The sequence below is a fragment of the Trichosurus vulpecula genome, chromosome 9 (genome assembly GCF_011100635.1).
Source record: "Trichosurus vulpecula isolate mTriVul1 chromosome 9, mTriVul1.pri, whole genome shotgun sequence".
Lineage (NCBI taxonomy): Eukaryota > Metazoa > Chordata > Mammalia > Diprotodontia > Phalangeridae > Trichosurus > Trichosurus vulpecula.
The window spans coordinates 76,501,311-76,518,142 of record NC_050581.1 but is presented as its reverse complement, the minus strand read 5'-3'; the positions used below and the strand labels follow the sequence as shown (position 1 = coordinate 76,518,142).

Here is a 16,832-nt window from a genome sequence, read left to right as displayed (position 1 = left end):
TGGAATTCATGTACACAGGGTCTCTCCCCATCATACTGGATGAACTTCAGTGGATAATATGGACAGCAGTAGAAATTTATCCCTTGGAATGACCCTGTTAGCCCAGTTGCTATCTGTGGTACTCAGGGATCCATCTTGTAAAATGCACCAGTGTCCTGAGATCCTCACCATACTTAAATATCAATTTTTTGATTTAGGTATGTTTGTTTGTTTGTTTCTTTTTTTCTTTCTTTGGTTTTGGCTAGAAACCCTGAGAGTCTTCCCTTCCCAGTTTGATTTTTTTTTTCTGACCTAGGTTAAAGAGGCCATTCTTTGACTCATTTTTTTTTTTTACCTAGCCTTAATCACTGAATGGGCATTGCTTCCTGTGGCTCATTTAATACCATTTTATATCATTTTTGTAATTTCAGTAGGGGCCAGGGCCTGAATTAATGATCAGCTGAAGAAGAGCCTGGACCTGGGCTTCTTTGTTCTCTGAAGTTTGCTCAGAGAATATCTTTTTCTCTGTCACAAGGCCAGATCGGGCTGACCTAAGAACATTCTTCCCCCTGTTAACCATTAAAGGATGAGACCCTAATCCCGAGAAACTACCTTGCTTAATATTTTATGGGCATATACCATGTTATGGAATGTTAGTGGTAAATTAAACACAGAAACACTGGGTTGTAGTTTTAACTGACACTTGTCAATACTCTTATCTTATTGTATCTACAAACTATTCCATTAAGGAAAATCCTTGTCTTGTATCATGGTTAAACATACATGGGGATCATAAAATTGAGTAACACAAAAGCATGCTGAATTGTGACCATTCTAAAAATATAAAAATCTGTTCATTCTTCTGTACAAGTCAGTCATACACTCCATGCATGCATGTCTGCTATGCTTAAGGGAATAAATAAATAAGTAATATGAATTTTTCTATCACCTAGCTCTGTTTGCCTCCTTTAACCAAACTTCTCAGGTCAACATTCCTCAGTCAAACTGAGACCTGCTGAAGATGTTAGCTTTAAAAGGTCAAGGTCAAGGTCTTCCACCACATCTGGAGCCAACTCCAGTGTGTCCTGATGCATATCTGGCCATTGGACCCAGATGGCTCTGGAGGAAAAAGTGAGGCTAGTGACTTTGCACAGCCCACCTCACTTAAATCCAATTTACTTGCATGTCATGGCATCACCTCCCTGCTGTCATGGTCCTATTTGAGAATGAAGGACAAGCAACAAGAACAAGAAAATGCCTGGTCATGCTGGAAGTGCTTCTTTCTGCCCTGTGACTTCATCCCAAGCTCATTTCTTCCCTCATTATCCCTCCAGTCACCTAGTTCTGTAGGTTTAGAGTCATTCTTGAGGCTTCTTTGTTTATCACCCCACTTTTCCCCATATCCAATCAATTGCCAAGTCTTGTAGCTTCTACCACTACAACATTTCTTGTCTTCAAGTGATGTGAGTATGCCATCGGTAGTTCTTCCAGATGCTTTCAATGCACACTAACCCCGCCCCCCCCCAAAAGCCCATACCCAGAGTCTGAAGCTCGGTGTTGTGCCATGTGCAGGTCTCTACTTTCTCTTTTCCCTGGTCTTCAGAATCAACTTACGTCACTGCCAGGTCTGGATATGTGTGTATGGAGGGGTGTCTCCTCAATCAGCAGCCCCCTGCCTTCAGCTCACTCACAGACATAGTATCCCCGTTGTGGCTCCAGAATGTTTCCTATAAAGCATGTGAAATCTCTTTTAAATGTTCCCATCTTAGTGTGAGCAGAATAATTTTTGGCACTATATGTTCATCTCCTGAGACTACTTAGCCCTACATGCATTCAAAGGAGAGAACTGTTCAGAGAAAAAGGAAAACCCAGCTAAGTGAGGTGTTTCATGTTTATATATTCCAGCACTAGTCACAGGTTCAGAGCAGTCTATGGTAGGCTCTGAAAGGAAGTCACTGAGAGCAAGGGTGGGCAGTGCCTATTGGGAAAAGAAGAACGAGTCTTACTCTTGGGAGTTTTCCTTCCTTTGGTGGGATGAGGAAGGAGGGAAGATGTCTTTTCCTTCAGCAACCTGAAGTAGGTTTAGCCTCCTCCATCTCTCTCAAAGCTGGAAGCTGATTCCACAGAAGACTCTCAGTTGGAAAATCTCCAAAGAGGGACTCACTGAGAATTGATGCCTTTACCTCTTTCTTACCTCAAGCAGGGCAAGGCATTCAACTGTACTCATAAGGAGAGAGTCCGGTGCCAATGGGCTTTGGGACAGAGGTTACATGTAAAATGGATGTAATAACCCCTCCTACCCCTTCTGGTTGTTGAAAGGATGAAATGAGATGATATTGGTAAAGTGCTTAGCCTGGTACCTGGCACCTAGCAGGTGCATTGGTTTCTTCGTGGCTCAATATAGCACTTAGACGAATTGGTTTCTTTCAACAAATAAACACTTATTAAGCACCTCTACGTACCAGGCACTGTGCTAAGCCCTGGGGATACAAAAAAGGCAAAAGAGAGTTCCTGCTCTCAAGGAGCTTACGATCTAATGGGGAAAACAGCACGAAATCAAATATATATGAAGCAAGTTATATACAGGATAAAGAGGAAATAGAACAGAGAGGGGAGAGACTTGTGACAGGCAGACTCGTGAGCAGTGTAGTTCAACGATACAGGTTCAAGGCGATGAGTGTTGGCGGTGTCTTTGTGGCTCAGTGTAGCACTTGCATGTATTAGTCATTTCTTGCTTTTTGGTTGGGAAAAAAAGCACTGAATTTGAAGACGGAAGACATGGCTTTAAATCCTGGCTCTGCCTGTCACTACCATGGGCAAGTCACTCTTAACCTCGCAGGACTTTGTTTCCTTGGATGTAAAATGAAGGATTTGAATGAGATGATCCCTAAACCCCATTTCAGCTCTAAAGTCTATTAATAGCCTCAGGGCAGTGTTGCCAAGGCCTGTCAGGTGGAGTGCCTCTGGAAGAAATCTGCCTGGCAGGGCCTGCAGTGCAGGTGGTTGAGCCAGAAAGCAGGGGCTAGAGGAAGAAGACGAATCCCTAGATCTTCCATTGTACCCCTCAACCCCTATCCCAAAAGCCTCACTCCACAGCCCCTCTTGCCTTGGGCTAAGTCTTGAAGACTGGTGTTCTAACCTGCTGCTTCTAACTCTCCTCCCCTCCCCGCCACACACACCCTCCCCAGCCCAGGCCATGCCCCTGAAGCCAGTGCCTGCCCTTCTGTCCATCACGGGTAAAACAAATTCATCTAGAATAGAGCCAGGAGCTAAATTTGTGCCTGTGTCTGATCTGGGGCATTTGAAGCCGTCAGCAGCCAGTCGGGGAGGTGCCCTTCTGCCCAGCAAGAACTTGCAAGGCGGCCATGGTCAGTTTGAACTTAGGCTGGGGGGGCGCGTGGTGGGAATGGGGGTGGGCAGTGACAAAGCACGTCCCTTCTAGAGGAACTACAGGACCCTGTGCTCCTAGGCTGCCTCAGGGGACCCTTTGCCTGGTTACCCCAGGCAGATACCAGGATCCAGAAGGCTAGGATTTTGAGAGTCTTTGCGGGTGTTTTACTAACTGCAACAGGGAAGACAGAGGCAATCTGGGTGGGATTGAGGCCCTAAATAAAAACCCCTAGTCTTCTGAGGCACAGCAGCTAGGCGGGCATGTGTGTGGATGTTACCAATGCTTATTTAGTTCAACAAGCTTTTGTTAAGTGCCACTAAAAATGTCCTCCTCAGAAGCCTTGCTATAGCATGTAGACTACCCTGGGTTCTCAAAGACTGTGCCACTGGACATAAAGTTGGTGGAGGTTGTAAAGCTGGAAAGACTTTAGTGGATGGACCTGGCAATTCAAAAAACCCAATTGTCTGATTGGTCACAAGGTGGTGAAGGTCTCAGCCACCCCACTCTCAAAGGCTATTTATTGTCAGAAGTTGGTCTCAGACTGGGGAGGTAGAGGGGGTACTAACATGGAGGACTTTATAGATCCTAGGAGATTGAAGTTTGTGCAAGGCACTGTATGAGATGAAGATGAAACAAGACCATTCCTGTCCTCATAGATCTTAGCAGTCACACATAGATGTAGATGGGAATATCTATCTCCATGTCAGAGCTATAACTAGAAATGTTGCCATAGCGGCACATGTATAATCTATATTAAATTGCTTGCCTTCTCATGGAGCAGGGAGTGGAGGGAGGGAGAGAATTTGGAACTCAAAATTCAAAAAAAGAATGTTAAAATATTTTGTCTACATGTAATTAAGAAAAAAGGGAAAATCAAATGGAAGAAAGAAAAAGGAAACGTCACCATAGGAATGGGGGGTGGTGGTGGTGGTGGTGGTACAGAGAACAGTACACTCCATTTGAGGGCAATTGTGCTGTGATTGGGGATGATCAGTCTGTCAGAAAATCTGGCTGTGATCCAGTGGTTTCCTATGAGCAGTATAGGAACCTTGAAAGGTGGCATCCAGAGTTTGATAAGGGGGACAGTTGCACTGTGTTGTGAAGGGCTAGTGGGAATCTGATTGAAGATGCAGTGGTGGCTGGAAGGAAGATGTCCATAGGGAGAAGTCTCTTTTCCCCCTCCCTATTTCAGTGTCCTGGGGAAAAGTTCCAGTCACCCCATTGTAGTTATGGCTCTGCTCCATGTGAAAACCTTCTCCTAGGAAGAATCCTCATTTTCATGTTTCATTGTGTATGTGTATATGTGTATATATGTATGTATATGCATCTATATCTATATCTATATCTATATCTATATCTATATCTATATATGTATGTGTGTGTCTGTATCTTGGTATATTTGTGTTTGTGTCCATGTCTCTGTGTTTGTGTCTAAATGTGTGTGCATGTTGGTGAGTGTGTCTGTGACCATCTCTCTGAGTCATAGGTCTTATTTCTTTATAGTCACTTAGCACAGCCACTGGCACGTACTTAATAAATACGTAATAATAATAATTATGAAGCTGGTAAGTACTTAATAAAGACTTGTTGATCGGCTGACTGGCCAAAGATCATATTTTTAACAGGAATATACATTGTAGAGCCAGAAGGAACAATTTGGTCCAATTCTCTCATTTAATATTTGAGAAAACTGAGTCCTAGAAAGATGTCACTTGTCCAAGTTTAGCTTCTGACTAAGTTTAGTCTCTGTGCATATAGGTATCTGTGTATGTGAGTGGCTGTGGGTATCTCCATGTCTCTGTGCATATGTTTCTGCCTTTGGGTGCAATCATGTCTGTGTAGAGTGGGGATGATGGATTCTGCTTTTGGAGACTCCATTTCATTTTAATCTCTTTACCTCATTGTCTGAAATACAGCTGGAGAAGGAAATGAGGAATTGTAAAGCTCTGGAGAGTCCAAAACACATCTAGTCTAGACACAACTAGTCCCAGCCCCAGCCTCCAACCTTGAAAATCTCCCTCTCTCTTCTGGCTGAAGAATCCTTAGACCATGCCGCCCCCTTCCTCTTCCCTGCCAAAGAATCCGACTGTGTCTTACTCACTCAGTTGTACCCTGTATTCAGAGATGGGGTGGGGGAGGTGAGCCTTCCTCTCACTGAGGCCCCACAATGATCCTTTGCCCACTTCATTGACCCTCCAGTCACACAGAAAGTTTTCAGCCCCTCGACATGGCCACCTGGGCTTTCTGCCCCAAAAGAGGAGCCGGAGGCACCGAGGGAAGGTGAAGACCTGGCCCCGAGATGACCCCAGTAAACCTGTGCATCTCACAGCCTTCCTGGGCTACAAAGCTGGCATGACCCACACCCTGCGTGAAGTCCACCGGCCTGGCCTCAGTGAGTAAACAACAGCGGCTTGGCAAGGGGAGCAAGGGATCATCACTTAACTGAGATATAGTCAATCTTTTGTAGTAGAGTTATAACATGGAATTATATTCTGTCTGGAAATTCTTCTGCCTAGGGACAGAAAAGGCTAGGGGGCCTGGAGGCCAGTCTTATTGCAGGTATAGTAACACTGGGAAGGAAGACTGTACTCTAGTCTCTTATCCCCTAGAATACAATTTTCACCTCTATAGATGCTTCGGGGGAGAAGGTAGGCTCAGGGAGAAGGATACTATGGTAACGGAACACCAGGGATGGGAACCAAGGGACGGTACCCTACAGTATCAATGACTAGCAAAAGACTGAATCAAGACCCAAGGATGGAGATCAATGAAGCGGGAAATGTGCTCTCACACCCAGCCTGGATATTGGTACCGTGGGGCAAACAAAGCCTTTTTTGCTGAAGGCTAGTTATGGCTTTGCCTTTCAGACTCAGAAACTGAACCAATGACTATTTTTATTGCATTATGATCTGTAAATATTTACTATTTTATTTACTATTTCTGCTTTTTACATTTGTTTACAATAGCTTGTACTCTAATACATGATCAATTTATGTAAAAGTTCCATGTTGCTCTGAGAAATACTTATATTCTTTTGTAGTCCCATTTAGAAAACACCATAAGTCTTTTAGCTCTAGTTTACCCAGAAATTTGTTCAGTTCAATACCGGACTCAGAATCTGAAAGGTGGAATCATCCTCATATTTCCTTTATCTGATATAACCTCCCACTTGGTGTAGAAATCACCTCTATAGCAGCCCTGAAAATGGTTATTTAGCCTCTGTTTGAAAACTTTCAGTGATTAGCTAACTACTTATTGCAGCAACCCAGTCCACTTGTTAGGGATTTCTTTTTCATACTGAGCTGAGACCTGTACACCTGCAATTTTTACCCACTAATCTTAGTTCTTTCTTCTAGAGTTAAGCAAAACAAGTTTAACTCATCTTTCCATTGAGTGATAGTCCTAGAGATATACGAATAGTGTAAGGATCTTCTAGTATGGCTTATATTTTACAGATGATGAATACATTTTGGGACCAGGAATCCCTCTACCCCCAATGCTATACCTCTCACCTACTTACAGTGACCCTCTGGAGCTGTGATTATAGGCTCTCACTCAGGTCACCTGATCTTCCCTGGGTCCCTCTCCCCCAGAGGTGTCCAAAAGGGAGGAAGTAGAGGCTGTAACCATTGTGGAGACCCCACCCGTGATTGTGGTAGGAATCGTAGGCTATGTGGCCACCCCTCGGGGTCTTCGGAGCTTCAAGACCATCTTTGCAGAGCATCTTAGTGATGAATGCCGGCGCCGCTTCTACAAGAACTGGTGAGTGGGACCACCAAAGCCAGAGTGACTAGGAACCAATGTGACCATATGATAGAGTGACCTTGGGTTAGAGTAACCCTGGGGAAGGGGGTCAATGAATGAATCTTGGTTGGAGTGACCAGTGAGATCAGAGTAGGTCCTGAAGTTGGTATTTCCTTAAAGGCCAGTGTGACCATGGGAACTGGAGTGCCCATCAGGTAGGGTGGCCACAGTTCAGAATGACCACTGAGTCCAACCATGGGGACTAGTGTGACCATGGAGTTGGAGTGACCATCAGGCAGGGTGGGTATAGTTTAGAATGAACACCGAGGCCCAGTTGACCATGGGAACTGGAGTAACCATCAGGCAAGATGGATATGCTCCTAAATGACCACTGGGGCTCGTTGACCATGGGAACCAAAGTGACCACTAAATGGGATTCATGGGGTGAGTGGGACCCTCCCTACCCTTAGGTACAAGAGCAAGAAGAAGGCATTCACCAAGGCTTGCCAGAAATGGCGAGATGAAGATGGGAAGAAGCGGCTGCAGAAAGACTTCGCATCCATGAAAAAGTATTGCAAGGTCATTCGTGTCATTGTTCACACCCAGGTCAGTCTGGCCGCAGCTTTGGAAGGCTCCCATACCAGGCGGGTGTTGAGACCCCAAGGGGCCCTTCTCAGCTCAGCACTTGTTTCAAAGGTCAGGCCAAAAATAGCCTGTGAGTGAGTCCCAGCTCGAGGGAGGAGTTTGTCAAGTTGTACAGTCAGTTCTGTGGGTTAAGATGAGGAATAAACTTTGTCTTGGGGTTAGGGTTCTTGTGCCCATAGTGAAGCTGCAGGGACCCTAGGACAACCATAGCTTTTGGCTTCAGTTTCCCCACTTCTAAAACAGATATACAATTCCTTGAAAGGAAAGAGGGAAGTAGAATTTAGGGATCAAGTGACAATATTTATAAAGCTTAGGAAAGAAGAGTGGAAACAGGGCAACACAAGATCACCCACACTGAGTGGAGATATGGGATGGGATGGAAAGAATTGGTTGGGACACCTGGAAAAATCTAGGAATCTAGAAGTCACTGTGACTCAGAATTTGCATGATATAACTTTTTAAAAATTTATTTTTAACATTCTTTTCTTTTTCAATTTTGAGTTCCAGATTCTTTCTCTCCCTCCCACTCCTCCCCTACCCACCAAGAAAGCAAACAATATATCAGTTATACATGTGAAATCATGCAGAACATTTTCTTACTAGCCATATCTCAAAAAAAAGCAAAAAAAAAATAAAGCAAGCAAGAAAACTGTACTTCAATTTGCACTCAGTTCATCATTTGTCTCTTTGGAGGTAGAGAGCATTTTTTCATCACGAATCTTTTGGAACTGTCTTGGATCAACTGTATTGATCAGAGGAGCCAAGTTTTTCACAGTTGATCATCATTACAAGATTGTTGTTACTGTGTACAATGATCTCCTCGTTCTTCTCACTTCACTTTGCATCAGTTCATATAGGTCTTGCCATTTTTTTTCTGTAACCACCCCCCTTGTCATTTCATGATACAACTTTTTAAATAAACGACAGACATACTTTCTGAATTCTGTTGTGCTTAGCTAAAATAAAATTGCTTCCTCTGACTCCAGGTTGATAGTCATTAAGGGGTGTGATGCCATAACAGAACAAATCAGTTTGGAATTAAACATTGGCTCTGACTTCAGGAGATGACTTAACTTTTCTGGAAAGTTGCCTATAAATTGGATACTACACTCTTAAATCTGTCGTTTAACAGGATCCTTCTGTGAAGTGAAGTATCCTTCTCTAAAGCTAGTAACCACCCTCTAACGTATGCTGGGGCAAATTCAGCTGTTCACATGGGGAGGGAAGGGGTTGTGTGAAGGGACTCCTGCTTACAATGCCCAGAGTATAAGGTGCCCTTGGATGATAGAGAACGGGAGGCACCTGTATGATCAGGTTGGCACCACCTCGGATCTATCTGGCACAGATGAAGCTGCTGCCATTCCGGCAGAAGAAGGCTCACATCATGGAGATCCAGTTGAATGGTGGTACCATAGCTGAGAAGGTGGAATGGGCACGAGCCCGGCTAGAGAAGCAGGTGTCTGTGCACACAGTCTTCAGCCAGAGTGAGGTGATCGATGTGATTGCAGTTACAAAAGGCCGTGGCATGAAAGGTGATGTCCCAACCTTTGGTTTGAGGGGAAATGAGGTTGATGCAGAGTGAAAGAAACAGGAAAGGCTTCTGAGAGGAAGAATACTAAATCAGCACTTTTTGAGCCTCTCTGTTTTCTTACCTGAAGTTGTTAAATTAGGGAAAGGAGATCCTGATCCCTACTTTATGGGGTTGGTGGAGGAAGACAGAGGGAAGAGACTCAGACTTTGCACTAAGGGACCTGAAATAGGAGACAAAGTTCACACAATAAAAACAGAACAAAGCCAGAAGGGTTGGATTGTGTGGCTAAAATGAGACATCAGGGTAAACTGAAGTGGTTAGGGAAGATGTCTTGGAGGAGGAGGGACCTGAGCTGACCGTTGAGGAACAACTTAGCTCCTTTGAAGTCACTTGACTGGGTGGGTGGGTGTTGTAATATTTCTGCTTCCTCTGACCCTGTCAGTGAACCAGGTTCACTAGGGGCTCCTAAAAAAGACCCATTCCTTCTTTTGCTCTTTCCAGGAGTCACCAGCCGTTGGCATGCCAAGAAACTCCCACGAAAAACACATAAGGGACTTCGTAAGGTGGCCTGTATCGGGGCCTGGCACCCTGCAAGAGTGGGCTACTCCATTGCTCGAGCTGGCCAGAAAGGTTACCATCACCGGACAGAACTTAATAAGAAGGTGCCCACAGCTTCTAGTCATACCCTATAGCTGTCCTCTCCCCTCTATACATTCATTAATTTATTCATGTACCCTTTCTTTCTTCCTTCTTTCCTTCCTTCCTTCCTTTCTTTCTCTCTTTCTTTTTCTTTCTTTCTTTCTTCCTTTCTTTCTTTCTTTCTTTCATATTAACTCATTCACTTACTCATTCACTGACACTTAGTCATTCAGTCATTCATTTATTTATTCTTTTATGAGTTTTTAGTTCAGATTGGTACTAAATGGATTTGTAATACCAATTTACTCAATAACCAGTCTCAGAGAAAATGAGTGCAAGAGGGAGCAAGATAGAGCAAGGAAAAACTGTACTGGAGGTCCATATTTAGTAAGGAACACCCTGAAAGTGAATTGATAGTCCACCTCTGAGTGATGATTGCGCATATTTGTGGCTTCAGTATTCCCAGTCTCTAAAGAGCAGGTGGTGGGGCAAGGTTCAGTGATTAACTTCTGAGGGGACCTGACTACCTTACTTTCCCTCATGTCTAGATCTACCGAATTGGCCATGGGATCCATGTGAAGGATGGGAAAGTGGTTAAGAACAATGCATCCACCAGCTATGATGTGACAGACAAATCCATCACACCCCTGGTGAGTGGCAGACTGGGTGGAAGCCCCCTCCTCCCCAAATCCTGAGACAATCATGTACTGCTTCATGTAATGACTGAGAGCTTTTGTCTCTGTCTTGGCACTGATCATTGACCAGTGTCTGAGTCTTTGGCTTTCTGACCCTTCAGCTGGAGGGTGAAGCTGGGAAGCAGAGGTATTTGTATTGTCTGAAAGGCCTAGTTAGCTCAGGCCCAACCTTTTTGCCCTGTCCCCCAAATCTCTGTGGCCTTTTTGTTCCAGGGGGTAGAGGGAGGGTAGGAAATAGGAAGATGAGCAGCTGTGGCCTCCCTTCTCCTTGAACTGGACACTGCCCCCTTCTTATTTCCGGCTCCAATCCCAGTGCCCAATTTGTTCTAGGGGGGCTTCCCACACTATGGTGAAGTGAATAATGACTTCGTGATGCTGAAGGGTTGCATTGCTGGGACCAAGAAGCGTGTCATCACTCTCCGAAAGGTCAGGAAAACAAGAACAGCCACCTTGGGGCAGAGAGGAACTGAATGAGCTGATCCTGTTGGTCTTATGAGAACCTTATATACCCAGTTCTGTGGTTTTGTATTTGGCTTCTATGCTTACAAGAAGACAGAAGAAGAGGAGACCAGGACCTGGCCTCCAGTCCCTCACACTTGGGAGGCAGAGGAGAAGCAGATCCAGGCCCTAACCTCATAGTTGGGATGGGTGGGGGTGAGGTGGGCACACAGTGGTAACAGAACAGGACAGGAGAGGGTACAACTGAGAGGCTCAGACTTAGGGCTTTAGGGGTTCAGAGCAGAGAGATAAGTGAAGACCAGAATGGTCCAAGAAGATTTCTTGGAGGAGGTGGTCCTTGATTGGTAAAGACATTTAGGCAGCAGGAAGGGAAATTCTAAACCCACTATTAAAGACAGGGTCAAGGTTAGGAGGGGGATGGGGAACAGAAGAGGGGCCCAGGGATAATTTCTCATTACATAGATTAGAGTTCAGAGTTAGGTCTTGGGGGTTGTGATCTTAACCTTCCTTAGACTCTAGTTTGAATCCATGTACCTCTCATCGCCCATCTCCTCCAGTCCCTCCTGGTCCACCGAAGCCGGCAGGCTCTGGAAAACATTGAGCTAAAATTCATTGATACCACCTCAAAGTTTGGACATGGAAGATTCCAGACAGCCCAGGAAAAGAGAGCCTTCATGGTAAGCTATCTCTCAGGCCTTGACCCCTCTAGTAATAGATTCCTAACTTTCCATTGGCCTGAAAGGCCTCCTTAGCCCCTGAAACCTTTTAAGGACTGGACCCCTTTTAGTTTCTGAATTTTCCTGAATTCTGAATTCTCCTAGCATTAGCTTCTGACCAGAGGCCAGGGAGAGTAGTCATCAGCTGAAGCAAGCAAGATAAAAGGAGGGTAGGGGACAGTGGGGGGAGGGGTTCTCCCATAAACTCAGATGCTTGTTTGTATGTCCCTGCCTTGTAAAATGAAAGAAAGGCTGTTAGCCCAGCCTTGGTGGGGAGGAGGGTGGGCAGAAGAGGGGTTTGAGCCTGGGTTCTTCCCCAGGGTACTTATAGCCTGGGATCTTCAATGAGGAGGCCCTGAAGAGTCCTCCAAATCTGTAATGGGTGAGTGAATGAATGATGAAGCAGAATGAATGAATGAATGAATCAATGAGTAAGTGAGTAAACACAGTTGAATGAATGATGAGGGTAGTATAAGCCTCCCATGTGATTGAATGTATCACATGTGTGTATATATGAGGACATGTGTGAGAAAGCCAGATGACACTGAGAATAACAATCTCTCTCTCTCTCTCTCTCTCTCTCTCTCTCTCCCCCCCATCTCTCCTCCTCCTCTTCTCCTTTCCTTCCACCCCAGGGTCCCCAGAAGAAACACCTTGAGAAGGAGAAGACAGAAGCAGCAGCAGCAGGTGACCTATGAGGCAGAAGAAGCTAGGCATCCAGAGTAGGACCTTGGCCTAAAGGTCCCTTCCCTAGTAGAGAGAGCCTCTCATCAATAAAGGAGACTGTTGGGAAAAATTCAATAATAAGTATTTTTTTTTGTATAGCATGCACCTTCTACCCTTTATATGCATGCCTGCTGAACACTACTCCAGGTTTAAAGTAAGCCATGGACATGGATTAGCATTCACTCAAAACTGTAATTCAAAAGCCCTCACCAATATATTTCTTTTACCAGCCAAATAAAAGAAAGATGTTAGCTCAAAGAAAAAGATATTCAAATTAACTATCATAGTAAGATAATTAGCAAGAAATATTTCCCCCATAAACATAATTTTATACTTTTCCATAGGTTGGTCCATGCAACCCAGTCCTTATGATAGCCAAGTTATTCTGTTCCCCGCTTCCATTCCTATGATGCCTTAACATTATTGAAAGGGAAAACTCTTCCAGATTGCTGAAACAGGTCTTATAAATAGATGTAAACTTTGTAACATTGGACCAATCTTCCATACCCCACTTGTTCTTGGATAACTATGAGTGGGAACAATTACATGATGAAGATTTGAAAGAAGTAGCCTAGTGCAAGGAGCAGCTAGGTAGCAAAGTGCTGGGCCTGGAGTCAGGAAGACTCATCTTCCTGAGTCCAAGTCTGGTCTCAGACACTTACTGGCTGTATGACCCCAGGCAAATCACTTAACCCTGTTTGGGTCAATTTTCTCATCTACAAAATGATAGTCATGAGCGAGATACAGGATTTGCCCAAATGGAAGACCTGCATGTATATGTATATATATGTATGTATGTACATATATGAATATATGTGTGTATATATGCCTGTGACGGAAGACCTCAGAAAAGACTTGGAAGAACTCAGTCAGTCAATAAGCATTTATTAAGCACTTATCATGTACCAGGCACTCCGCTTAGTGAAAGGGATATAAAGAAAGGCAAAAGATAGTCCCTGCCTTTAAGCAGCTCACAGACTATATGCAAACAACCATGGACAAGATTCATACAAGATCAATTGGAGTAAATCAATACAGGGAAAGCACTAGCATTAAGGGGGATCAAGAAAGGCTTCTTATAGAAGATAGGCTTTTATCTGGGACTCAAAGGAAGCCAGGAAAGCCGGGAGGTAGAGTTGAGGAAGGAGAATATTCCAGGCATGGGGGATAGCTAACAAAAATGCCCATATTCAGGAGATGGAGTATCTTGTGTGAGGAACTGTTGGTTATTGGCATCATCAGAGAGTCCTGCAATCCACATGTATCACTTAGAGGGGTGGTACAGAAGAAGAATTTGGAAACATGGGTGTGTGTAGATTTTGAACAAGAGAACTAAAGTGAATAAATACACCATGACAAGAGTTCAAGATGTCCTGGACTGTTTGTTCGGCAGTCCATGGCTCTCAGTTTTGGAGAACAGAGGAAGACAGAAAGAAGACAGTTTTCATCTTCCCAGCTGGATTTTTACCAATTGGAGTGTATGCTCTGATGTATTTGCCACAATGTAATGGCTTATGAAGAAAGAGGTTGGAAACACGAACTACTCCAGAATGATGGAGTATCACAATGACCTCACTGTCTTAGGAAAGACACTGGTTCTTTCCTTCTGCTCCATGTTCTGTTTTATTTCTACACATACACCAGGGAATCATCAGTGATTCCCTGCTCCCCACATATGTAGCTGGCAGGAAGTCTCTCTCAAAGGGCTGAACTGTTCTTGTCTCAGACCACAGCAGCAACCACAATCCATTGCTGCTGTCACCCACAATGTGGTCTCAGTCACAGCACACAGCAATGTGGATTGCAGCTGTTGGCAACACAGGGAGGCCAATTCCAAAGTCCACTACCAGCAGGCAGGGAGCCTCAGTTCAGCTGCTTCATGTCCCCAACATGACCAATAGGAAGTAACTCCCAAAGACAATGGAAAAGGAAATTGGGAATCCTAGGAACCTGCATGCCCACACCTAGGTCTCACCCCTCCCAGTGTCTCATCAATCTGTTCCCCTATGTTGTGAACTTAAGGAGCCAGATATTTTAGACCTCAGGGGAAAAAAAAGCACAACAAGAAATAGGAGACTGGGATGGCCTCTGGGCATGTAACATAAATGGAAGTGCTTGAGGTTATTCTAATGTTTAACAATGAGAGAGAAAGGCACTGAGAGATAGACACAGAGACACACAGAGAGACAGAGACACATAGAGAGAGATAGACAGAGAGTCCCTATTCTTCACAAAAAAGATGACAGAGATGCTAGAGACGAGTGAGAGAAGACATCAAGGAATAGATAACCTTTAAGCACTTGTACCAGCTGAGGGATTCTCAAGTAGTGGCTGTTATGGCTCATAAGGTGACATGAAGAAAGACTACATTCCCTGAGGGTGATACTGGTGGCTAGCAGGTGGCTAGAAGATGAGAGCTAACTGCTTTAGTAGCTAAAGGTAGTCAGCTTCCCCTGTAATATTGATCCTGGAGAAAACTTGGAGTATCTCTCTACGAAGGCCCTTGGTTGTTCTTATTGAAAACCAAGAACAGAAGATTAGGTGGGGATAGTTGGGATATCAGAACTTATCAGACCAGCTACGAAGGCACTGATGTTCTAAAATTATATTTTCTTTTACCTTTCTTTTTATACTGTAGTCAAGATTCCATTTATCTATAGGTGAATGAATAACGTGGGGTTGGGAAAAAGATTAAGCACCTATGGGAATAGGGCTACAGCTATTTGACAAATCATGAATTTTTGTTAGGAATTAAATAACCCCTTAAACCAAATGGAGTAGAACTGAAGAGGGAAAAGCCGAAGAGATGTTGGGGCCAAGGAAGTCTTGTCTATACAGACACAATTACATCTAAAATTTGATGTCCTATCTTAAGCTCACCATGTCCAGAAATGAACTCATTATATTTCCTCCTGAAAACTATTCCCTTCGTATCTTTCCTATTACTATCAAGAGAACCATCATTCATTTGCCTAACCACCCAGGCTTGGAACCTAGGTATTATTCTCAACTCCTTCCTCTTTCACCCTGAGGGTCTTCCCCTCCCAGTTTGATTTTTTTTTGGAGGGGGGAAGGCAGGGGGTTTGGGGTTAAGTGACTTGCCCAAGGTCACACAGCTAGTAAGTATGTCAAGGGTCTGAGGCAGGATTTGAACTAAAGTCCTCCTGACTCCAGGGCCAGTGTTCTACTCACTGTGCCACCTAGCTGCCCTTGATTTTTAAAAAAATTATTATTATTAAAGGGGCCATCCCTTGGCTCACTTCTTAAACAGCCCTAATCACTGAATGGGTGTTGCCTCAATCAAAGTAAGAACTCAGAAAGACTTAGCTTAAAAATGTCAAAATCTCCACTGCATCTGAACACTGGACCCAAATGCCTCTGGAGGAGAAAATGAGGCTGGGGACTTTGCACAGTCCTCCCTCCCTCAAATGCAATTCATCTGCAAGTCATGGCATCATCTTCCTGATGTCTTGGTCCCCTTCCAGAACGAAGGACAAACCACACAACCAGGACCTCTTACACTCTCTCATCACCACCCCCAAAATCCGATCTGTCATCAAGGCCTATAGATTTTATCTTCATAATATCCCTCCTCTCTTTTGGCACTGCCACCACCCTGATGGCAAACTACACAAGTCTTGTAGCAAGTGGGTTTAAATAGGGCAAAAGTACATACACAGCCTATTTCAGTGCTACTCGGGGTGCAATCTCGGCATCAGCCACCAGATGGCACCCCAAGCCCTGAATTACCCCCCAGAATCCCTGTGAAGATTGCCCTTCAGCTTCTAATTTTCCATTTGATACACATATAAAGCCCAGTTTCAGACTCAACTGATTTGGGTTCTTTTAGTTGTTTGGTTGTTTTTTGATCACGCCTGACTCTTCATGACCCCATTTGGGGTTTTCTTGGTAAAGATACTGGAGTGGTTTGCCATTTCTTTCTAACCAGCTCATTTTACAGATGAGAAAACTGAGGCAAACAGGGTTAAGTGACATCAATGTGATGTGACAACAACAAAAAAAGCATCAATAAAAAATATTAAGAATAAAACAATAAAAGAAGTTAAGAGAGGAGAAAGTATCCAGAATGAAGAATATCTAAAGTCAAAAGCTGTAGAGAGGGCAAGTAGAATGAGGTAAGGAAAAAGTAAACGGAATATTCTGTCCTCCTTCTCTCTTCATTTCAGAACCTATTTCTCCCCCCTTCTGCTCCTTATCCTTCTGGAACCTTAAACCTTGATAAATCAACTTCTGCCATGGTTCCTTGATGGGGTGTTTCAACTTTTTCCCCTATGTCCCCACTTACT

General features: G+C 44.1%; 1 protein-coding gene across 1 annotated transcript; it reads left to right on the top strand.

Annotated features, from left to right (window-relative positions):
- The first annotated feature begins 3,256 nt into the window (after positions 1-3,256).
- RPL3L (ribosomal protein L3 like) lies at positions 3,257-12,726 on the top strand. The gene is made up of 10 exons (XM_036738625.1): positions 3,257-3,347; positions 5,570-5,762; positions 6,964-7,132; positions 7,585-7,720; positions 9,105-9,291; positions 9,792-9,952; positions 10,478-10,579; positions 10,955-11,050; positions 11,641-11,760; positions 12,435-12,726. Exons 1-10 carry the CDS (start codon positions 3,345-3,347, stop codon positions 12,495-12,497), a joined length of 1,230 nt encoding a protein of 409 aa, XP_036594520.1. The 5' UTR covers positions 3,257-3,344; the 3' UTR covers positions 12,498-12,726.
- The last annotated feature ends 4,106 nt before the right edge of the window (positions 12,727-16,832 follow it).

Bases quoted from the DNA above. Each gene is read 5' to 3' on its own strand.
- RPL3L (XM_036738625.1), top strand. The intron at 7,721-9,104 runs GTCAGTCTGGCC...TATCTGGCACAG, and splicing joins GTGTCATTGTTCACACCCAG to ATGAAGCTGCTGCCATTCCG. The intron at 9,292-9,791 runs GTGATGTCCCAA...TGCTCTTTCCAG, and splicing joins AAAAGGCCGTGGCATGAAAG to GAGTCACCAGCCGTTGGCAT.